The sequence below is a fragment of the Stegostoma tigrinum genome, chromosome 20 (genome assembly GCF_030684315.1).
Source record: "Stegostoma tigrinum isolate sSteTig4 chromosome 20, sSteTig4.hap1, whole genome shotgun sequence".
Classification (NCBI taxonomy): Eukaryota; Metazoa; Chordata; class Chondrichthyes; order Orectolobiformes; family Stegostomatidae; genus Stegostoma; species Stegostoma tigrinum.
In genome coordinates this window covers 37826952-37851313 of record NC_081373.1, presented here as the reverse complement: position 1 = coordinate 37851313, position 24362 = coordinate 37826952, and the positions used below count along the sequence as shown (strand labels likewise).

The 24362-nt window shown below is 42.5% G+C and overlaps 1 protein-coding gene across 1 annotated transcript in view; it reads right to left on the bottom strand.

Annotated features, from left to right (window-relative positions):
- LOC125461889 (leucine-rich repeat-containing protein 27-like) overlaps positions 1 to 24362 on the bottom strand; it is a 91007-nt gene that overhangs the window by 32696 nt on the left and 33949 nt on the right. Inside the window, exons 3-4 of the mRNA XM_048551208.2 lie at positions 22784 to 22842; positions 21021 to 21179 (exon numbers count right to left, since the gene is read on the bottom strand). Of these exons, the coding sequence (XP_048407165.1) occupies positions 21021 to 21179; positions 22784 to 22842 (218 nt within the window). The remainder of the gene's footprint in view (positions 1 to 21020; positions 21180 to 22783; positions 22843 to 24362) is intronic.

The following is a 24362-nucleotide window of genomic DNA, read 5'->3' as shown; positions in this document are numbered from 1 at the left end:
TATATACTTGACCTCCTGGTCAGGAACTCCAAAGTTCCTATGCTCCTTCACAGTTTACAATGTTGTGTTATTTATTCCCTTGCCGTGAATACCTTTCCCATTTGCATCACCTCATAACACTCTGGATTGCTATCCACTTGCTGCTGACCAGTCCACAAATGCCTTCCTGCAGTTACACTGTTTTTTTTCTACACAATGAACCACATGGCCTTTTTTTTTGCAATCTGAGCATATTTTTGAAGATGTACTGTCTACATTTAAGTCTCAATCATTACAATGGGACACCAAAAGCTAGGGATCTATATTTTATGTAATCTGAAGGACACGCCTAAACCTGGCTATAACTTACTTTGTAACTTCATTGTATAATTCAAACTTAACCACTTGTTGGTTTCAATCCAAACACAACATTGTTGCTTATAATGCCAAAGTGTATATTCTAGAGCTGTTTACATGAAACATACCCACCTAACAATAATCACAATCGTCAACGATCTTCTGTAAAAAAAATAACGTTAATGTCTTTTACATCTCTAATGAACAGTGGAGTATAGCCAGCCAATTATTTTAAAAATGGCTGGGCCCCCAAATTGCAGCCATATTAAGAAGCTAGAACAGTTTCTTTTGGGTGGAATGGAGATTTAGACTCTTATTAGAAGGCAAACAGCATTGAAATCTGAAGGAAGTGCAAAGGAGAAAAAACTTAGCCATATTTCAGCCAGGCCACGAGATGAAATATCTCATCTTGACTGAATCACACTTCTACTAGGCTCATGAAACAATGCATTTGAGGCAGCCATGGAAACTTAAGTGATCTGAACCATCCTCCACAAACAAAAAGAGGGCATCATGACAGTGGAAGTATTTGCTAGGGGACCTCACGTATAAAAATATTGTGCAACTTCGTACTTGATTTAATGCAGCATTCATTATTATGTTGGGTATGTTTGGTCTAATTGCATTATAATTTTAAAATAGTCAAGGTTTGATTCTGTTGCTGTTGCTGAAAGGGATATTTCAATAGAAGAACAAGTTTGTCCAGCTGAATTAATTTTCAGCAGTTTGCAGGTCAAATCACAACAAAGTTGAAAAAACAAATTACTTTCCTTTTTCTTGTCCCTGATGATCTGAATGTTCTATCTTTAAGATTTTTGCAGCTATTGGCATCTGCTGCAGGCAGCCTCCAAATTGAAATGCTTGCATTAACTGAGGTTTCCCAGGTGACAGCAAAGCTGTGGAAATAATAAGACTCCACTCTGCACTGACATAGTACCAACTGACGTCTAGCAAAAAAGTTTCAAATTGGACAAGAAAATTGAATGGAAGTATAACCTTCAATAATAATTATTTTTCTCAAGCAAAATCCTTGACAGTAGTTTCAGCAGCTATCGGGAAATTGGAGTTCATACTATAAATGTTCAAATTTGTAAAACAAAATGCAAGCTTACGACAGGATGTCAACCCCAATTTACAAGAAAGATTACGTAAATTTGCAAACACAGATATTATTTCCATGATAAATTTAAGTATTACTCAAGATCATTTTATTTGTCTTACACATAAATTATGTACTACTCATTCTAAAATTACCTTACTTCCTTCAGTAATCAAAAATTTAAGGCACCAAGCTTTCTCACCAACAGTTCAATGAACAATGTGAAAATATCAATTCTCCAAAATCTTCAAAATTTACCTAGTTAGTTGTTGCAGTTTGTAAATCTCCATATCTGCAATAAACCAGTTGTGTTTTGAAAATTGATAAGTTGTGTTTACCTATTATCATTTATAGATATCTGACACCATTGTTGTGGTTACCTTTCCTTTACTAGTGTGTGCGCCTTAAACTTCTCTCATCAACCAAGAAAACAATTACAACAGCTTGGACCTCACTTAGGTTACTATGATGCGGAATATTTGTACTCCCTACTCCTTTTTAACTCTTGACAAGACATTTCTCTGCCCTGATAGACTTGCTCTTTAATTTTACATTCTGGCTAAGCCTAATTGTTGCTGATCCCTAATCATCCTGGAGAAGGTGGTGATGAGTCACTTACTGGAACTACTACAGTACATCTGGTCAGGTGCAGCCACAATCCTGCTCAGAAGAGAATTCCTGGATATTGATTCCATGATGGTGAAGAAACAGAAAAAAAATTTCAAGTCAGGATGATGAGTGCTATTTTTTATTAATTGGATCTCACATAGCTGGCTCAGTAATATTTACTGCCCTTCCCTAATTACTCTTGAGAAAGTCGATGTATAGGTGGTTAGAATCCCTGCTGACACACCCATAGTGCTGCATGCAGAGATTTTACCTGGTAACTGTGAAAAAATGGCGATATATATCCAAGCTGGATGGCGTGGTTTGGAGTGGAACCTGTAGGTGGTGGTATCCCCATGCATCTGCTGCCTTTATTCTTCTAGGTGATAGACAACTTGCTGCATATGGACACAGACTGGTTCAGTATCTGAAGAGTCAAGAATAGTGCTGAAAAGATTGTACAACATCATTGAGTATCTCCATTTCCAACTGCATGATGAAGGGAAGGTTATTGATGAAGCAGCTGAAGATAGTCAAACCTAGCAGGCTATTCTCAGTAACTTCTGTAACAACATCCTTGAACGGTGATGAAGGAATCTAACAACCACCAAGTATTTTCCTTTTCAGTTAAATGTGACTCATTCAAGTGAAGAATTTTATTTCCAGTTCCCATTCATTTCAATTTTGCCAGAGCTCTTCAATGGCATATTCAGTCAAATGCCGCTTTGATTTCAAGGACAGTCACTGACGTCATCTCTAGGGTTCAGGTCTTATATTTGAACAGAGGGTGTAATGAGATAGGAAGCTGTAAGGCCTGACAGAAACCAAACTGAGTGTTAGTAGAGATAATAGGAACTGCAGATGCTGGAGAATCTGAGATAACAAGGTGTACAGCTGAATGAACCAAGCAGGCCAAGAAACATCAGAGGAGCAGGAAAGCTGACATTTCCGGCCTAGACCCTTCTTCAGAAATGCTGAAGAAGGGTCAAGGCCTGAAACACCAGCTTTCCTGCTCCTCTGATGCTGCTTGGCCTGCTGTGTTCATCCAGCTCTACACCTTGTTATCTGAGTGTTAGTAAGCAAGTTATTTCTCTCCAAGTGTTCTTTGATCACACTTTTGATGATCCATCCATCATTTTGCTCATGGGAAGAGGTTGGTGGAACTATAATTAGCTGGGCTAGATTTTTCCTGCTTTTTGTAAATAGGACAAACTGGTGTGATATTCTACGTTGTTGGGGAGATACCAGAGTTAGAACTGTATTACAGTAGCTTGGCTAGGGGCTTAGACAGTTCTGGAGCAAGTCTTCATTGCTATTGCAGCACAATAGTCAAGTCTAAATATCCAGTATCTTGCAGTATCTTGCAGTTTCCAGTTCTCTCAATTGTGTGTTGATGTCATAAGGAGTGAAGGGAATTAGTGTGTGTGATTTGAAATAGGAGAAGTAGACCATTGAGCACCTCTTGCCTGTTTTGCGATTCAATAAGATCAGATCAGTGGCTAATCTTTTTATGTGTTGAATCCCACGTTCCCTTCTACCCCAGATAACCTCAGATTGGCTCACAAAATGTGAATCTAACGACCTCTACTTTCGAAATGTTTAATGACTTCCATCACCTACTGAAGCAGTGAGTTCCAAAGTCACACAATCCTGCAAAAGCAAAAGAAAAACTCTTTAACTCAGTCTTAAATGGGCAACTTCTAATTTTAAAACAGTGCCTCTTGGTTCTGGACACAAGAGGAAACATCTTTTCCAAACTCACTTCACCATGACCAATCAGGATCTTATACACTTCAATCAAGTCACCTCTCACTCCACTGGAAAGAGGCCCATTCTGTCCAACCTATCCTCATTCTGGGCAACAATCTCATAATCCACCGATGAACAACCTCCAATTCATTTACATCTCCCCTTAAAGAAGGAGAACATTGGACAGAGGGTGGTTTGCGTGTAGAGTGAACTTCCCGAGGAAGTGGTGGATGTGGGTATAATTACAATGTTTAAAAGCCATTTGGATAAGTACATGCATAGGAAAGGTTTGGAGGGATATGGGCCAGGGGCAGGCAACTAGGTTTAGTTTGGGATTAGATTTGGCATGGACTGGTTGGACCAAGAGGTCTGTATCCATGCTGTATGACTCTATGACTGACATTGTCCTATCAATGCCTTGAATAACTGAAGCACAACATCTTTCCTTTATGTCTAATTGCTCTTGTAATAAAGGATAGCACCTGATTAGCTTTTGATTCACTGTACCTGCATACTAACTTGTTGCTACTCATGCACAAGAAAACCTTTGGACCTGGGAGTTCTGCACTCATCGTCTGTTTATGTAATTCTCATTTACTTTTCCTGCCAAAGTGAATAAGTTTGCATTTTCTCGCATTATATATTATCTGCCAGATTTTTGACCCCTCATTCAACCTATCTAATTCCACTTACAATTCCTTATGTCTCCTTTACAACATTGTCACCTGCAAGTTTAGCTACCATGCCTTTGTTCCCTCATCTAAATTATGGATGTAAGTTGTAAAAAGTTGAGGACCCAGAACACCTCTGTAGATCACATCACATTGTGCCCAATCAGATAAAGACCCATTTATGTTTCCTGCCAGCCAGTTAACCTTCTATCCATACATGTTACTGCACACTGCATGTACTCTTATTTTCCACAATAACCTTTGGCGTGACTCCTTATCAATGCCTTCTAGAAATTCAAGTACACTGAGTGTATAAATTCCCCTTTACCAACAATGCACATTACTTCTTCAAATAACTCTGATAAATTGGTTAAACATGATTTCCTTACGACAAAACTACACAGATATTTCCCGATTACATTGAGTTTTTCTAAGTCCACTGGTGTTAACTCGCAATTCAAACTACTTGCCCATGACAAATGTCAAGCTAATTGGCCTTCATATTCCTGTTTTCTGTCTCCTATTCTTGAGGAAAGAGACTATATTTGCTACTTACAAGTCAGATGGAAGCTTACTTGAAATGAGGGAACTTTATAAAATTAATACCCATGCATTTACTACCTCATTAGCCACCACTATTCGATCCGAGTATGAAGTCCATCTGGACCCAAAGACTCGTCAGTCGGCAGCTCCATCCGTTTGCTCAGTGAAATTATAATCATGAAGGAAGTGGTACTAAACTCATTTCTCCTTTCCACCTCCTGATTTACAACTGTTACTGGAACATTTTTTTGTATCTTCTATAGACAGTAGCAAATTATTTCATCCATCTTTTCCTTATTATCTATAATGAATCCCAATTCTCGTTCTCTTGAAGAGTATCACTCACTTTACTTTGTCTTTTCTTCTTAAATACCTGTAGATACTCATGTTATTCACCTTGACATTTCTGGCTATTTATCTCTCAAAATCTAATTACTTCCTTCTTGTTGACTTTTTAGTTATTCTCGGCTATTCTTTATACTCTGACCAATCATCTAAACTGCTTCTCATCTTAGGCAGTTATGTGCTATTTTCCTTAGATTTGATACTAGCCCTGTGTCTTTTTTCTTGTCCCTTCCTGCCACTCACTGATTCTCATTTTGTATTTACTACTTTTGTCTCTTATTTTGTGTCTTTGATAGATCATATCTCTTGATTCCTTGCCTCCAATATTTAGTTTGAAACCGTCTCTACTCCCTTAGTTATTTGCTTTGCAAGAACACTAGAGCCCCAGCACAGCTCAGGTGCAGTACAGCTCCCATTTTCCCCAGCATTGGTGCCAGTGAATCCAATCCTCCAGACCAGTCTTTCAGTCACATATTCATCTTTCTAATTTTATTCACCTTATGCCAATTTTCACGTGGCTCAGGCTCTGCTTTTTAATTTAGTACACAGCTCCTCTTTCCTAGTTCTGCTTATGATGTTAGTGCCTACATAAACCACAACTATGATTCTTGATGACCTCAGAAGCAAGCCAAGATGGTCCAATCAGTCCATGCAATCCACTCAATATGTCTGGTTGAAGATGGTTGAAAATGTTGCACCCTTATGTCTTACATTGCTCGTTGATGATAAGGATATTTATGTTGACTCATTCTCCTGTTTGGTTGGTTGTTGGATCCTTTAGCTCTGTCTATTATGTGCTGCCTTAGTATGCTTGTTATAGCTTAACCTAGTTGCCATCTCATTTTCGGTTGTGCCTGGAGCTGCTTTTGGTAATATGCTCCTGTACGTTTCATTGAACCATGAGTGACAGGAATGGAGGAGTAATGGATATGCCAAGCAATGAGATTACAGATTGCAATTGAATACAATTCTGCTACTGCTGATGCCCACAGTGTTTCATGGATGTTTGAGGTTTGGGCCTTTAGATTTTTTTGAAATCTGCCTCACTTAGCATGATGCTAGTGTCAGACAATACGATGCAGAGTTTGCCCAGTATGCAGGCAGGTCTTTGCCTTCATAAAGACGTTGGCAATATCATTCTTCCCTCTGTGCTGTATTGGAAGATGCAACAGTGATGGGCCGATTGTGAAGATGAGATCAAGTACGTTCTGCCATCTGGCAGATAGGACTCTCAGGACTCAGCCGGATCTGTCTGTGATTAAATGTAACACGAGGCCACTTTTGGTGATCGATATTGAAATCCCTCACCTCTGTGCCCTTGTCATCCTCAGTTGCTTCCTCCAAGTTTGTTCAGCATGGAGGACTACTGATTCATCCAACAAGGAAATGCAGTAAGCGGCAAGCAGTTAGAGATTTTGTTGCCTGTGTTTGGCCAGATGCCACAAAGCTTCATGAGATCCAGGGTTAATGTTCAGGGCTTCCAGGGAAACTCCCTTCTAACTACATGTCACTGTTTCTGCAGTATCTGGCCTATTGCTGTGACAAGCTATTCCCAGGCATGGTGGTGGTGTCTGGGATACTGGATGTAAGGTGTGATTCAGTAAAAATGACCACATCTGGCTGTTGTTTGACTAGTCTGCACAACTGTTCTCCTGATTTAGGCACAAAATTAGTAAGAAAGAAACAAAAACAGGATTTGCTGTTGAAACTCAGCAGGTCTGACAGGATCTGTGGAGAGAAAACACAGTTAACATTTGAAGTCCAGTTTCCCTTCTTCACTTAAGGGACTTGTAATGTTAACTCTATTTTTTTTATCCATAGGTGCTGGCAGACCATTTGAGACTCTCTAGCAATTTATCTTTTTGTTTGTTTTAGATCGCTAGCATCCATAATTTTTTGCTTTATATTCGTAGGGAAGACTATGGAAGCTTAAAAGGTTAGGTGGGCCATTGTCCATTTCCAGTTCCTAAGTTGATTTCAGGTAATCTGCCTAGTTTTACTTCCTTTTACTTTTTTATTTGACTTTGCTACAATGGGATGGGTTGTTTAGAGATTTCAGATGACAGTTAAGAATGCATTAAATTGCCATGGATCTGAAGGTAGGCCATGCTGTGTTTTTCTTCTGTGTGTTTACCTGGTAAGTAAGTATCACAACTAACCATGTATAAGGGGTAGAATAACACAAAAATACATAGGTTCATTTCTTAAGGGTATTGCAAATTTCAAAGCAGTATTACACAGTCAGAAAATTCATCTCTGAAAATAAGCTGATCATTTTCTCAAAATGAAATTTGCACCACATGACACAATCCATCATTTCCCCTCCAATAATGCATACAGTGAAACACACAAATGCATTTCTATGTTTGAGGAGAGGTGTCATAATGCAAATTTCACCATTTTATTAAAATTTTCTAAATTATTCAGATTAATCTGCTTGTTTTTAACTTAGAAACTGGTCATGATTCTTCTAATGAAATGAAAACAATACATTAAGAAGATTTTGGCTAATAAATAAGTCAGGGTGGCGGGGGCAAGTGAAGTGAGTCACATTAATTTCATCAAATTCCCAACAGGATAGAGGCCTGGAATCTCTCTCAAAAGGAAGTATAATGGGAGTGATATTATGACAACAATACCACTGAAGAATATTTTTAATTTAATGGTATCGTCAGATAAAATGTCAGGCTGTCATACAATGACTAGTATCCAAGAAATTTAAACAGAAAACCAATGGCTTTTTCTTATCTTGTAATGAGAATATCTTAAGAGACTTCAGAAAAAGGTGCATGGATTCTAACAGAAAGATTAAATACCTACACCTGAAATGAGAGGAGGCTTAAAATAGACTATAACAAGTTCACATCACATTTAAAAGATAACCTAGGATAAAAAAGGATACTTTAAAGAGCCTACATTAACACTGACTATCTATTTAGCTATTATTTGCCTGTTTACTTCATAATGTTTTACATAATGAGGTACTACCATCTCAAATACATGGCAATAAGGTGCAAATAATATTACGATATATATTTGCATCCAATAAGCATCCATAGTGAATACAGATGTGTTATCCACTAGGTTTAAGTTTTATTCTAAAATCATTTGAGCAGTATTCTTTCACTTTCTGATGTTGCATGATCCCCCATCTTGTTCCTGTCTTTCAGGGACTAAAGTGATTTACACTTGCAAGTGAATCAGCTTATTATTTGGACTATTTTGAACTCACTGCTAACATTCATCTTTTTCCAGACTTCACTGACAGCCTTTCTAGGTAGAATCCCCCTGTCTACCTTTCTCCTGTAATCGTCAATGATAAGCTGCGCCTCTTGCTGCAGTGTGGTAGCAAATCCTGTTTACAAAATTGAAACAAATAACCTTCCATTACATATGAACTAATGAAACATGTAGCTCCTTTACTAACTCCACTGAAATCAGCTCTAATGGGATCATAATTTCAATATCATTTCTAGTATAAGTAACAGGTCATTTGTAGTATAGATTTTGCATTTGTATTTATTGTGGTTTTAATTGTTCACAAAATGATTTTACGTGAAGAAATTAAATGTCATAATGTTGAATATTTCCTCAACAATTCTACCATTGCAACATTTTCAAAATTTCTGGCAATGGTAATGTACAATTAACGTAACATTTCTTACACAGTTTATAGCAACACAGGAACTGGAAAGAGTAGGCCATCGAGTCCTTTGAGCCTGTTCCACCATTCAATGAGGTCATAGCTGATCCGTGACCTATGTTATTGTATGTACATATAAGCTAAAGTTGCTATCAATGCCAAGAAAACATCATTATTGAAAATTGCTTTTCCCCATACATTTACCATTGACTTTAGTCTTTGAACAGAAGAATGAACACTTCTGTCAGCAAATAACTTCAAAGCAATTTCCCCCAATGAGTATTCATGGTGCAAATCAAGACTAGAACACTGAAATCATGCATAAACCAACAGCTCATTAATATCTTAATGTCCTCACACGTAAATTGATTTTTTCATCTTTACTGATTAAAAAGTGTAAATGTGGATCAGTAAGTGCTAAATTATTAGTGGACATCCCTAGAGCTTTTATTGAGCAAATATGTTTCTAGGATAGTAGTGGATATTATATTCAGCAGCACAAAAACTCAGATGTCATACTTCACTTTTTACCCACATTATAATCAAGCATTTTAAGAATGTTTTGTATACAAAACAGTCTCAACAACTTCTGATTGTATGAATTCAAGACACAGTTACTGCATTCCCAAAGTACCACATTAGCTTTAGGACATTTTGTGATACCTTGAATCCATGAAAGCTGCTAAATAAATACCTATCTTTCTTTTCTTCTCACTATACAGTGTTCACCAACACAAATTTTCTGGTTTGGAAATAAGCAAGTATTTATTGTCAATTCAGACACAGAATGAAGCGATTCAGAGAAACACAATGTTTTCTGGACCAACCCATCCAGATATGGCATTTGTCTTCAGAACACCAATCCAATTTATAAACAAATCCAATACATGTAATTTTACGATGCTGTATCAAGTTATTACCAGTAAATGGAAATGGAAAGCACAACTTGACATCCAGAACTTGATTATGTGTTGTGAACTTCTCCATCCTTTACAATTAAGGGCTAAAATGATACAACTTTATAAAAGTATGTATGAAAAAAACTGTTAGATTTGAGAAGAAAGAAAGCAATACATTATTCATATTACTATAATGTTAAGCACACTGACTTATGTGTATCATAAAAACATGAATAATTGACCACCTTACTTACAAAACAAAGCTCTTTTAACTTTTGACATTGACGAAACTGGGTTTCAACACCATCCACAAAACAAGTTGGACAAACAGTCTCAAATTATATTCTCTCTCTTATAGATACTAGGATAAGAAGGCACTTTTCTCATAAAAGAAGGGGTCAAAACCATGGGACATAGATTTAACATAAAAGATAGAAAGCCAAGAGGAGAGTTGAGGACAATTTGTTTCACTGAGTGGGTGGCAGGAGTCTGGCAGTTACTGCCTGAAAGGGTGTTGGGTCACAAATTCTCATAACATTTAAGTAGTAGTTGGATATTCACTTGCCTTGCCATGGCTTCAAGAGCTATATGCCAAAAAGTGGAAATGGGGTTAGTGTAGTCAGATCTTTGCTGACTGGCATGGACATGATCGGCTGAATGGCCTATTTTTGTATTGCAAAAGTCAAACAGATTACGATATATTGTCCACTTCAGACTATGTTTAATGACAAAATGCTAGATATATACAAATCTCCTCTAAAGTGAAGAAATGTTTTAACATTGCTGAAAACAAAACATTTCCGGTCTCTATAGTTTTCAAATGATTTCCAATTCTCAATGGAATTCCCATAGCAAAAAGTATTTTTTGACAATTAATGTTAAATTATAAATTAGAATTGGAAATAAGACTTGTATTTCTCCAAACAATTTTTGTGGGGTGATTAAATGTGTTTCATTCTAGGTATCATGGCGTAGGATCACAGGAAGACAGTTCAGAAGCAAGGGCAGGGGCTGGATTTCATTGTATACCCCATCCTTGGCTGATGGAGCAATGAAGGCTCTCCAATCTGGTGGCATGGCTGCCCTCATCCCTGTTGGCCAAACCTTGTTCAAGCAAATTACTGCCTGCCTTCCATATCTCTTCAATCATGGATCTAAAACATTCTTTGCAGTAGTGGAAGCATTTATGAAAGAAGCTGCCACAATATTCATAGGACATGTTTTTCATGGACATTATCGTTACTACTGATATTACAATCTGTGAAATGGTGAACTGCACTGCAGACAATGATATTCCCCTTGCTTTCACTGCTATGACGAAAAATCATATTTACTTTGAGCTGTCTAAATAACTTGTCTGCAAAGCTCCAAAGATAATTCACCAAAGATCCTTAGACAGCAAGTTCCAAACCCACAATCAGTTCCACTTAGAAGGACAAGGGCAGTAGATTTTTGGGAACACCACTGATTCCAAGGTCACCCTCCCTGCATCCCCCAAACCCCACCTCCTGCCAAGCTGCTCACCATCCTGACTCGGTAATATATCACTGTTCCTTTGTCACTGAGTCAAAATCCAGGAATTCCTTCCCTAAGGGAATTGTGCGTCAACCTATAGCAAGTGGACTCCAGTGGTTCAAGGACACAGCTCACCACCACCTTCTCAAGGGCAACCAGGGACGGGCAAGAAATGCTGATAGACCAGTGACACCCACATCCCATGAGTTAATTTAAAAAAAGTTTAAATCTTCAGCCTTGGGTGTCATTTGAACTAATATTATTTCTTACTTTGTCCTGCTCCTAACCTTAACACAGTGAGTTTTTCACCTGGAATATAGCAGATACTGCAGTTTTCTCCTTTGAGGATAAAGCAACTGTGTTCTATAAATGTCTGAAGAAGGGTCTAGGCCCAAAACATCAGCTCTCCTGCTCCTCTGATGCTGCTTGGCCTGCTGTGTTCATCCAGCTCTACACTTTGTTACTTCTGCGTTATATAAATACCAGCTTCCAAAACCCAAAGGATGAAGTGTTTAATGATTTAAAGAGGAAATTGTCCTTCAATATTTGTCAAATTCTGTCCAGTACAGTGAGCACTTTTCAAACAGAATTTAAAATAGAATCAAAGGCAGCATGAATAAAGGAAAGTTCAAGACATTTAGAGCAATATAAAAGAAGAGCTGAAGGCTTAAAGAAATGGAAAATGTCAGTTCAGGCTCCTTTATGTACACATGATTAAGCCCAGTTCTTCTGGCTGCAACAGCCCAATGCATAGGAAATAAGTGTGGAACATTGTTGCAACAAAGAGATGACGAGATGTAAAATTTATCAAGTGCCCAATGTGGCAGCATATTGTAAGATGGAATGATGACCACTGAAATAATCCCACTGTGTAAAGAGATTTTGTTTTATGTATTTATATGACAAATAATTATGACTAGAAAGGAAACTGGTGATGATTATTAATTTAACTATCAGAATATAAAAGGGGGGGTGTGGTCAGCTAGCACTGGGGGACAAATCTATTGTACTGATATAATCAATAAATTCTCTGCACAAAGGAAGCCTATGTCTCTTTGTTTCTGCTTGAACATTTTGGTTACAACCTATTAACACACTTTCTCTGTCTTGCAATCTGCCCATTTAACACCTTCTCTGTTAGTTCTTATGGGAACCTCAGTTTTTTCACTCAGAGACATCCAATCCCAGTACACTTGCATTCCCCATATGGATGGCCTAAAGCCCTCCGCTTCTTCGACTCCTGCAGACCCAACCAGTCCCCCTCCACCAACACCCTCATCCACTTAACTGATCTTGGCGTAACCCATAACAACTTCTCCTTCAGACTAAGGGGGTGGCCTTGGGTACCCGCACGGGCCCAAGCTACGCCTGCCTCTTCGTAGGATACGTGAAACAGTTCCTCTTCCACAGTTGCACTGGCCCTATCCCCCACCTCTTCCTCCGCTACATGGATGACTGTATCAACACTGCCTTGTGCTCCCACGAAGAGCTTGAACGGTTCATCAACCTTATTAGCACCTTCCACCCCAACCTTATGTTCACCTGGACCATCTCCAATACCTCCCTCTCCTTCCTGGACATCACTGTATCTATCTCTGGCAACCACCTCGAAACTGACATCTATTTCAAGCCCACTGACTCCCACAGCTAACTAGACTACACCTCCTCTCACCCAACTTCCTGCAAGAATTCGATCCCCTACTCCAAATTCCTCCACCTCCACTGCGTCTACTCCCAAACATCCCAGAGGTTTTCTTATTTCAAGGACACCAACTTAGCCCCTCTGGTTATCAAAAATACCCTCAACCACATCTCTTCTGTTTCCTGCACTTGTGCCCTCACATCCCCTCCCCTCAATAAAAATAAAGACACAATCCCCCTTGTCCTCCCCACGCTACTAACCTCTGCATCCAATGTATCATTCACTGCCACTTCTGCCACCTACAATCTGACCCTACAACCAAAGAGATATTTCCCTCCCCACCCTTGTCTGCCTTTTGTAGGGACCTCTGTCTCCGCGACTCCCTTGTCCGCACCAAACTTCCCACTATCCCCACCACCCCTGGCATCTTTCCCTGCAACCACAGGAAGTGCTACACCTGCCCCTACACCTCCCCACTCACCTCCATCCAAGGAACAAAACAAACCTTCCACATTAGACAGGGGCTCACTTTTACATCCATCAACTTGGTCCCCCGTGTCCGCTGCTCCCTATGTGGCCTCCTCTACATCGGTGTGACAAAGTATAGACTCAGAGACTGTTTCATACAGCATCTGTGCTCAGTACGTGACAAATCTTCCGGTCGTGAACCATTTTAACTGCCCCTCCCATTCCCTGGGTGACATGTCCATCCTAGGCCCCCTCTATTGTCACAATGATGCCATTCGCAAACTGGAGGAGCAGCACCTCATACTCCACCTTGGGAACCTACAGCCCAATGGCCTAAACATGGATTTCACCAGTTTTAATATTTCCCTACCCCGGTCTCATCCCATGTCCAACCTTCCCTCTCATCCCTGCCTTCTTGACCTGACTCAACCTGCTCATCTTCTTTCCCACCTATGTGCCTTTTTCATTTCACTGATCAATCCCCACCATTCCCTACCTGCACACACCTTTCACCATCCCACCTACCTTCCCCAGACCCACTCCTCCACTCTATTTATTTCTGAGCTCCCTCTCCAGTTCTGAAGAAGGGTCCCAACCTGAAATGTCAACTTTCCAGGTCCTCTGATGCTGCCTGGCCTGCTGCGTTCCACACTTTGTTATCTCAGTTTTTTTTTAACTGCTGCTGTTGTGGCAATCATTCAAGCCAACACACAAGCAGTCACTTTCCTCTTCTTGCAAACATAAATTTCATATGGACATAAAGGAGCCGAAACTGACATTTTTTATTTCTTTAAGCTTTCAGCTCTTCTTTTATACTGTTCAAATGTTTTGAGCTCTGCTTTATTCTCTCTGCCTTCAATTTACATAGGCATTGATCATAATGTTTACAAGACTTGTTTTAATTCCCTAAAAGAAGCCAGCACCTAACCCCTCCATTCTTGAAACTACAACCTTATGTCTCACCTGAATATATTTTCCAAGATTCAAAGACATTCCCTGCTATGGACAAGACCAGACCAGACCAGACCAGACTCCCTCAAAATATATGAAGAATTTAGCTTGTATCCTAATATTTTCTTATTTAAAAGGCAATTGTAAAGTTTTGTGTTCCAGGTACAACTCGACTGGTGAAATTACTCGGCATGAAGTGAAACACAGTTTATTCAAACACTATAGTTAAAGTACAACAAAAGAAAGAAGAGCTTAGAATAATGTATCAGAGATAATGGGAACTGCAGATGCTGGAGATTCCAAGATAATAAAATGTGAGGCTGGATGAACACAGCAGGCCAAGCAGCATCTCAGGAGCACAAAAGCTGACGTTTCGGGCCTAGACCCTTCATCAGAGAGGGGGATGGGGGGAGGGAACTGGAATAAATAGGGAGAGAGGGGGAGGCGGACCGAAGATGAAGAGTAAAGAAGATAGGTGGAGAGGGTGTAAGTGGGGAGGTAGGGAGGGGATAGGTCAGTCCAGGGAAGACGGACAGGTCAAGGAGGTGGGATGAGGTTAGTAGGTAGCTGGGGGTGCGGCTTGGGGTGGGAGGAAGGGATGGGTGAGAGGAAGAACCGGTTAGGGAGGCAGAGACAGGTTGGACTGGTTTTGGGATGCAGTGGGTGGGGGGGAAGAGCTGGGCTGGTTGTGTGGTGCAGTGGGGGGAGGGGATGAACTGGGCTGGTTTAGGGATGCAGGAGGGGAAGGGGAGATTTTGAAGCTGGTGAAGTCCACATTGATACCATATGGCTGCAGGGTTCCCAGGCGGAATATGAGTTGCTGTTCCTGCAACCTTCGGGTGGCATCATTGTGGCAGTGCAGAAGGCCCATGATGGACATGTCATCAAGAGAATGGGAGGGGGAGTGGAAATGGTTTGCGACTGGGAGGTGCAGTTGTTTGTTGCGAACTGAGCGGAGGTGTTCTGCAAAGTGGTCCCCAAGCCTCCGCTTGGTTTCCCCAATGTAGAGGATGCCGCACCGGGTACAGTGGATGCAGTATACCACATTGGCAGATGTGCAGGTGAATCTCTGCTTAATGTGGAATGTCATCTTGGGGCCTGGGATGGGGGTGAGGGAGGAGGTGTGGGGACAAGTGTAGCATTTCCTGCGGTTGCAGGGGAAGGTGCCGGGTGTGGTGGGGTTGGAGGGCAGTGTGGAGCGAACAAGGGAGTCACGGAGAGAGTGGTCTCTCCGGAAAGCAGACAGGGGAGGGGATGGAAAAATGTCTTGGGTGGTGGGGTCGGATTGTAAATGGCGGAAGTGTCGGAGGATAATGCGTTGTATCCGGAGGTTGGTAGGGTGGTGTGTGAGAACGAGGGGGATCCTCTTGGGGCGGTTGTGGCGGGGGCGGGGTGTGAGGGATGTGTCGCGGGAAATGCGGGAGACGCGGTCAAGGGCGTTCTCAATCACCGTGGGGGGAAAGTTGCGGTCCTTAAAGAACTTGGACATCTGGGATGTGCGGGAGTGGAATGTCTTATCGTGGGAGCAGATGCGGCGGAGGCGGAGGAATTGGGAATAGGGGATGGAATTTTTGCAGGAGGGTGGGTGGGAGGAGGTGTATTCTAGGTAGCTGTGGGAGTCGGTGGGCTTGAAATGGACATCAGTTACAAGCTGGTTGCCTGAGATGGAGACTGAGAGGTCCAGGAAGGTGAGGGATGTGCTGGAGATGGCCCAGGTGAACTGAAGGTTGGGGTGGAAGGTGTTGGTGAAGTGGATGAACTGTTCGAGCTCCTCTGGGGAGCAAGAGGCGGCGCTGATACAGTCATCAATGTACCGGAGGAAGAGGTGGGGTTTGGGGCCTGTGTAGGTGCGGAAGAGGGACTGTTCCACGTAACCTACAAAGAGGCAGGCATAGCTGGGGCCCATGCGGGTGCCCATGGCCACCCCCTTAGTCTGTAGGAAGTGAGAGGAGTCAAAAGAGAAGTTGTTGAGTGTGAGGACGAGTTCAGCTAGGCGGATGAGAGTGTCGGTGGAGGGGGCCTGGTCGGGCCTGCGGGACAGGAAGAAGCGGAAGGCCTTGAGGCCATCTCCATGCGGAATGCAGGTGTACAGGGACTGGACGTCCATGGTGAATATGAGGTGTTGGGGGCCAGGGAATTGGAAGTCCTGGAGGAGGTGGAGGGCGTGGGTGGTGTCACGGACATAGATGGGGAGTTCCTGGACCAAAGGGGAGAAAATGGAGTCCACATAGGTGGAGATGAGTTCGGTGGGGCAGGAGCAGGCTGAGACGATGGGTCGACCAGGGCAGGCAGGTTTGTGGATTTTGGGAAGGAGATAGAAACGGGCCGTGCGGGGTTGGGGAACAATGAGGTTGGAGGCTGTGGGTGGGAGGTCCCCTGAGGTGATGAGGTCATGAATGGTGTTGGAGATGATGGTTTGGTGCTCGGGTGTGGGGTCATGATCGAGGAGGCGGTAGGAGGTGGTGTCGGAGAGTTGGCGTCTGGCTTCGGCGATGTAGAGGTCAGTGCGCCATACTACCACTGCGCCACCCTTGTCTGCGGGTTTGATGGTGAGGTTGGGGTTGGAGCGGAGGGAGCGGAGGGCTGCCCGTTCTGCGGGGGAGAGGTTGGAGTGGGTGAGAGGGGTGGAGAGGTTGAGGCGGTTGATGTCTCGACGGCAGTTGGAGATGAAGAGGTCAAGGGAGGGTAGGAGGCCTGGGGGTGGTGTCCAGGAGGAGGACTTGTGTTGGAAGCGGGTGAAGGGGTCAGTGGAAGGAGGGTTGGGTTCCCGGTTGAAGAAGTAGGCATGCAGGCGAAGACGGCGGAAAAACTGCTCTATGTCCGACCGTGACTGGTATTCGTTGATGTGTGGTTGTAGGGGGACAAAGGTGAGCCCCTTGCTCAGGACTGACCATTCGTCCTCAGTCAGTGGGAGGTCTGGGGGGATGGTGAAGATGCGGCAGGGCTCAGTGTGGCTGTCTTCTCTGGGGTTGCAGGCTGTGGAGGTTGTGAGCGGAGCGATGAGGTCGTCGGCCGTGGGCGGGGTTCCGTCGGCCGTGGGCGGGGTTCCGTCGGCGTCGGCTGTGGGCGGGGTTTCGCCGGCCGTTGTCGGGGTTCCGTCGGCGTCGACCGTGGGCGGGGTTCCGTCGGCATCGACCGTGGGCGGGGTTCCGTCGGCGGTGGGAGGATCGGGGTGGGCGGCAGCAGCTGAGGTGAGGGTGGTGTGTGGGCTGTAGTACCTGGACGTGGAGGTGGTGACTGCAGCAGCGGTTCCGGAAGTTCTGTGGCCGGCGGAGGCGGATGTGACGTCATCGGTGGGGTCTCCGGCCGTGTCCTCATGGTCAATGGCGGCGGGTGCATGGTGGGGGAGGGGTAGGGACAGAGTCGGGATTTGGGAGGCACAGGAATCCTCTTGTGGGTGGCAGGGGCCAGTGAGTTTGTTGTACTTACGATTTTTGGTGTCCAGTAAAGCTGAGTGGAACTGGGTGTTCAGTCTGTGGATCCTGCGGAGGATAAAAAACAGCAGGGGTCCTTTGCAGGTCTGGGAGAGGGAGGCTCTGAGCTGGGGCAGGCTGGATTGCAGTGCTTGGAGGTGCCGGCGCATGGCTGCAAGTGTCTGTTTCAGGACTCGCAGGGAGAACCGCTTCTGAAGGGTTTGAATGTTCTGGGTGTAGAGGTGGTCACGGTTGGGGCCAAATTGGGAAGGCTGAAATCCGACCCCACCACCCAAGACATTTTTCCATCCCCTCCCCTGTCTGCTTTCCGGAGAGACCACTCTCTCCGTGACTCCCTTGTTCGCTCCACACTGCCCTCCAACCCCACCACACCTGGCACCTTCCCCTGCAACCGCAGGAAATGCTACACTTGTCCCCACACCTCCTCCCTCACCCCCATCCCAGGCCCCAAGATGACATTCCACATTAAGCAGAGGTTCACCTGCACATCTGCCAATGTGGTATACTGCATCCACTGTACCCGGTGCGGCTTCCTCTACATTGGGGAAACCAAGCGGAGGCTTGGGGACCGCTTTGCAGAACACCTCCGCTCAGTTCGCAACAAACAACTGCACCTCCCAGTCGCAAACCATTTCCACTCCCCCTCCCATTCTCTTGATGACATGTCCATCATGGGCCTCCTGCACTGCCACAATGATGCCACCCGAAGGTTGCAGGAACAGCAACTCATATTCCGCCTGGGAACCCTGCAGCCTAATGGTATCAATGTGGACTTCACCAGCTTCAAAATCTCCCCTTCCCCTACTGCATCCCTAAACCAGCCCAGTTCATCCCCTCCCCCCACTGCACCACACAACCAGCCCAGCTCTTCCCCCCCACCCACTGCATCCCAAAACCAGTCCAACCTGTCTCTGCCTCCCTAACCGGTTCTTCCTCTCACCCATCCCTTCCTCCCACCCCAAGCCGCACCCCCATCTACCTACTAACCTCATCCCACCTCCTTGACCTGTCCGTCTTCCCTGGACTGACCTATCCCCTCCCTACCTCCCCACTTACACCCTCTCCACCTATCTTCTTTACTCTCCATCTTCGGTCCGCCTCCCCCTCTCTCCCTATTTATTCCAGTTCCCTCCCCCCATCCCCCTCTCTGATGAAGGGTCTAGGCCCGAAACGTCAGCTTTTGTGCTCCTGAGATGCTGCTTGGCCTGCTGTGTTCATCCAGCCTCACATTTTATTATCTTAGAATAATGTAACTCTACTGGAAAACTTAACAGAATAATAGATACAGTAGCTATTACTAAATCAACTGTTCCAATGTAGTGACAACTCATATACACACATCCTTGGCAAAATTCAGAAGATATATTTCTCATAGGTAACTCCATCAAGCCAGAAGGAAAAACATCAAAAGAAAACTCAGAGAGAGTCGCAGCCAGGAGACATTTACAGCAGCTTCCAATTTTTTTGAGCCTCCATCAACAACTATTTCAAGCTAAGCATAAAACAAATGGAAAAAAAGCCTAGAAATTCTGGTCTGTGGCAGCTGGATCATACTCACTCAGGCCTCTCCTTTTGACCCTACTTTAAAAAAACACAAGGCCCCACAAGCTGTTGCCATGACCATAGACAGTTCGTCACCTCTCGTTCAATCTCTCTCTTAAAAGAAACCAGGACAAAATACAGCTCTTACTGCCAGAGCATTGTCACAATCCTTAACAGTATCATTCTGCACTCACTGGTCCTACAATTTCTTGTACAAGTACGTTGGGTATGGTGTAGACCATAGCACCAAGAGTACATGGATCAAAAATAATCAATATTATATTACTGTGGCTACTATTCACCTATCTGGTGCAGAGGATAAATAGTGATTGCAAAGGATCAGATAGATAATAATCTTTTAAACAAAAATCATCCCAGATGTGGGTGTTGCTGGCTGGGTCAGGAGGTAATACTCATCCTGAAATGCCCTAGAGAAGATGGTGGTGAGCTGCAGTTCATATGATGAAGGTACACCTGCAATTCTGTTAAGGAGGGAGACCTAGGATTTTGACACCGTGACTGCAAAGGAACGGCGGCAAAGTTCCAGGTCAGAATGGCGTGCGGCTTGGAATGGTCTTTCCATGTATTTGCTACCTTGTCATTCCAGACTGAAGAGGATGTGGGTTTGTAAGTTGTTGCCTAAGGTGCCTCAGTGAGTCGTTGCAGCACATTGTGTAGATGGAACTACTGCTGCTGCTGTGGATCAGTGGTAGGGGAAGTGACTGCTGAAATTATTAAGTGTGGAGCTAATCAAATGGGCTGCTTTTATACTTTTGGGGTTGTACTTATCCAAGAACATTCCATCACATTCCTGAATTGTGCCTTGCCATGGTGGACAGACTTTGGAGAGACATGAGGTAACTTTCCTGATACAGAATTTTTAGCCTCTGACTATTCTCTCTCCAAACATTGTGTAAACTGAGAATAAATAGGTCAAGTCCTACAAATTGCTTTACTACTCAATTCAATTGGTTATTTCCACACTGCAGTTGCAAATCAGAATTCTGTGCTGCTGAATAGCTCATGTACCTTATTCAATCCCAGTTTAAGATTCTGGAAAAATGGCCTTGAGTATATCAAATTGTTCATTTATGCTGAATTTTAAACATAATTTAACATGCCAGAGTACACTAAATAATTGATCTGAATCATAATCTGAATTTAATGACAATTTTAGTTCACAGAGTATGTTGGTTTTGGCTTGAGCGAAAACAACAGATGTAACTGTAAATTTGGATTGAAGTGCAATGTAATCACTTTTATACTATTTCTGTTGGACACTCTAACATATATCCCTCTGTTTATTTTGAGAGACACTAGTACAGATATTTTAAAGCAAAATCAACTTGGAGTTTATAAGAAGTGCAGACTTACCGACCATAAATTATGTCTTACAGAAGCACAAATTGATGAGGAGTACCCTGAATTATAGCAATCTGTTTAAAAACATGAATGTAAAGAATGCAACTGAAAGCATTCTAAAAATAACAGTTAAACTATTCAGCTGATATCTCTGTGTATATACAGCATACATAATAATCTTTCATCAGCGTTGATGGTGTGATTTCTGGCTGTACCTGTATTGTGTGCAGATAAAGCAGTATGTTCAGCTCCTCTTTGTAATGGCTGTCTGAGGAAAGCCAGAATTGCAATTAATCCTTGATGCATTACAACTTCAGGAGGAAACTCTATCGGACATTTTCTGAGGTTGAGGGCCTTCAATGAAGTCAGATTACCTGTTAGAAAATCAATCAGCTCAATAAACTAATCATCCTATTTTCCAAAGAATGGCGAATTTACTACTGCATTCATGACTATCCTGCTCTTGACTACAACCTCAACACTTCTTAAAATAAATAACTTGTGATTTTAGTTGCATTTTAGTTCTTTTATGCAGGTAGGGAGCAGAGGTTAGGGATCAGAGCAATGAATTTCAGCACTGGGAAGTCAATATAGTAGACAGTAACAATGCAGGCTGTTTTCAGGCCTGGTACTGCACATGCCACATACAGAGTAACATTCTCTCCTCATAGACTGCATTCACAAACTCAGAGGAGGAACATTTACAACGCCCACCTGTATGTTCAGCTTCTTATCCTGGTTTCTTGTGTTCTTGAATTTCTGTACCCTTTATCCTTAAACTGAGATTGCCAAATCATTTCACGAAAAGGGTTCTTACAGGAGATACATGATAGGTTAACTTTTGGTTTTGGCCAGCATTATATGTAAAAATTATTTAATATTATTTTTAGATATCAGAAAATACACATGTTATTTCTGACACTCTTGGCCAGATGATAAGCCAACTGCTGGACCTCACTTTAAACAGTCTGCTAATTGGACAAGTCCAGTGTGGGGTCCAGGTGGTATCGGTAGGATGAGATATGTGTGACAAAGCAGTGAATTCCAAGGAGAGAGCTATGCGGTTGGTTAGATATTCTTCATACAGTCAGGAGCAACATTAAAGTTCTTTTCAATTTCAAGAAAAACAATTTTCAGACTTATCCACTTCTGGACAGGCTGAAGCAGTCACTTGCTGGTTAAATGGCTCAATCCCAACTATTACCAGCAATGCTTGGGCTGTTTTATTTTGTCATTTTTGCCCAGTGACAGACCACAATTGTCTAAGCCAATTTCCATGTGTGAGACATGGCAATATACTACCTTTTATCCTATTTTCAGTGAGACATGCTGGAAAAATCTGTTTTAGAAAACACAAGCTTAAGGCCATTTCTGTTCTAAACTACAGAAAGTAAGTTTGTCGAAAAAATATTGAGTCAGAGTGCACAGATAGGAACTAAAGATTCTTGTTGTGTCAACACTCACTTATTTATTGAGGGCTGGAGTGTTTCTTCACAGATATGGTTTACCTCTGATAAAGAAAATGAGGTTTGAGTTTGTAACACATTAATGCAGAGGGTATAGACACAGTATATACAAGTGACCAAAATAATCTTCTACAGAATGAGGGTAATAATTTTTTGTCACCACAGGATCAATTGGTTAGCTTCCTCATAGCAGCCTACTATTACTAATTGAAACAAAAGATTTGGGTCATTGTGATAGCAAGGGTCATGACTCAGTATTACAAATAAATGGACTCAAAACTGAGGAGCAGTAGTGCAGAGAAAGGAATGACAAGAGATGTTAATTTCATATTCAGCAGTGAAAAAGAAATCAGTCAACTACAATAAATGGAAACTTGTCCCAGAGTTATTATGCAGGCTCTTACTAACAGACCATTTTGGCTAACGATTTTTAACTTTGCAATATCAGAGTTTTGCTTTTGTCACATGAACTGAAATAAAAATAATTAATAGAATTTGAATTTCACACTAACCAAGTTCCACTGGCAGCCTTCGGATAGGGTTCCCCTCAAGAAGCAATGTTTTAAGGCACCTGTAAAAGACAACATACATACGAAGTGAACTGATTGAAACAAACTAAACTTACATATATTTCTTTTACCCCATAATAAAATGGTCTTGGTACTTCACAATAGTGAAAATAGATGTTTAGCAGCACAGGCAGAGGATATTCTGCACACCAGAATGTTGAAAGAGGTAACAATGCAGATAATGCATACACTGGTTCCTGCAGATTATAAAATAGCAAATATTATCCCTCAATTTACGAAGGGTGGGACAAAGAAAACAGGAACCACAGGCTTGTTACATCAGTTGTAGGGGCTAAAATCTATGTGAAAAGATGTGACAAATGGACTGTTGAAGACAATAAATGTCCAAATGGGCGGAAGCAGCTTGGATGTATGAATGTGAAACTGTGTTTGATTAACCTAATGAGTGTTTATTAGATTAGATTCCCTACAGTGTGGAAACAGGCCCTTCAGCCCAACAAGTCCACACCACCCCTTGAAGCATCCCACCCAGACCCATCCCCCTATAACCCACACACCCCTGAACACTACGGGTAATTTAGCATGGCCAACCCACCTAGCCTGCACATCTTTGGACCGTGAGAGGAAACTGGGGCACCCAGACGAAACCCACGCAGACACAGGAAGAATGTGCAAACTCCACACAGACAGTCATCCAAGGCTGGAATTGAACCCAGGTCCCTGGCACTGGGAGGCTGCAGTGCTAACCACTGAGCCACCGTGCCGCCTATGTTGAGTATATCACGTAACTGAATTGATAATGGAGAATCAGTTCCTTGAAAGGGGGCCGGTTAGCAAAACTAAAGAATATAGGATAAAAAGTAATATATTGGCATGGATTCAAGGAACAGCTGATAGACAGAAAATAGACATAAGTGAAAAACACATTCTTCTGTTGGTGGGTGGTGACTAATAGGGTACAACTAGGACCAGTTCTAGTTCTGGGGCCTAGTTGTTCACAATATATACCAATTGTTTGGACGTAGGAACCAAATGTAATATTTCCAAGTTTGTGGACAACATAAAGCTAGGTGGTAACATGCATGATGTAGAGCAGTTCCAACAGGATTTGAGCCAACATAGTGAGTGGGCAAGAACATGGCGGATGGAATATAATCTGGAATAATGTGAGGTTATCCAATTTGTCTAAAGAACAGACATGAAGAACATTTTTTTTAATAGTAAAAGGTTACAAGGTATATTTCCTAGACTTAGGAACATAGGAAGAGAAGTAGGCCATTCAGCCCCTCGAGCCTGTTCCACAATTTAATGAGACCATGGCTGATCTGTGGCCTAACTCCATCTACCTGCCTTTGTTCCTTATCTCTTAATATCTTTGCTTAACAAAATTGTATCTATGCCAGATTTAAAATTAATAATTCATCCAGCACCCACTGTTTGTGGAAGTTTTCCAAATCTCCACCACTTTTTGTGCGTAGAAATGCTTCCTCACATCTCTCCTGAAATGTCTGACCCTAATTTTTGGACTATTCCCCCAAGTTCTAGAATCTGCAACCTCTGG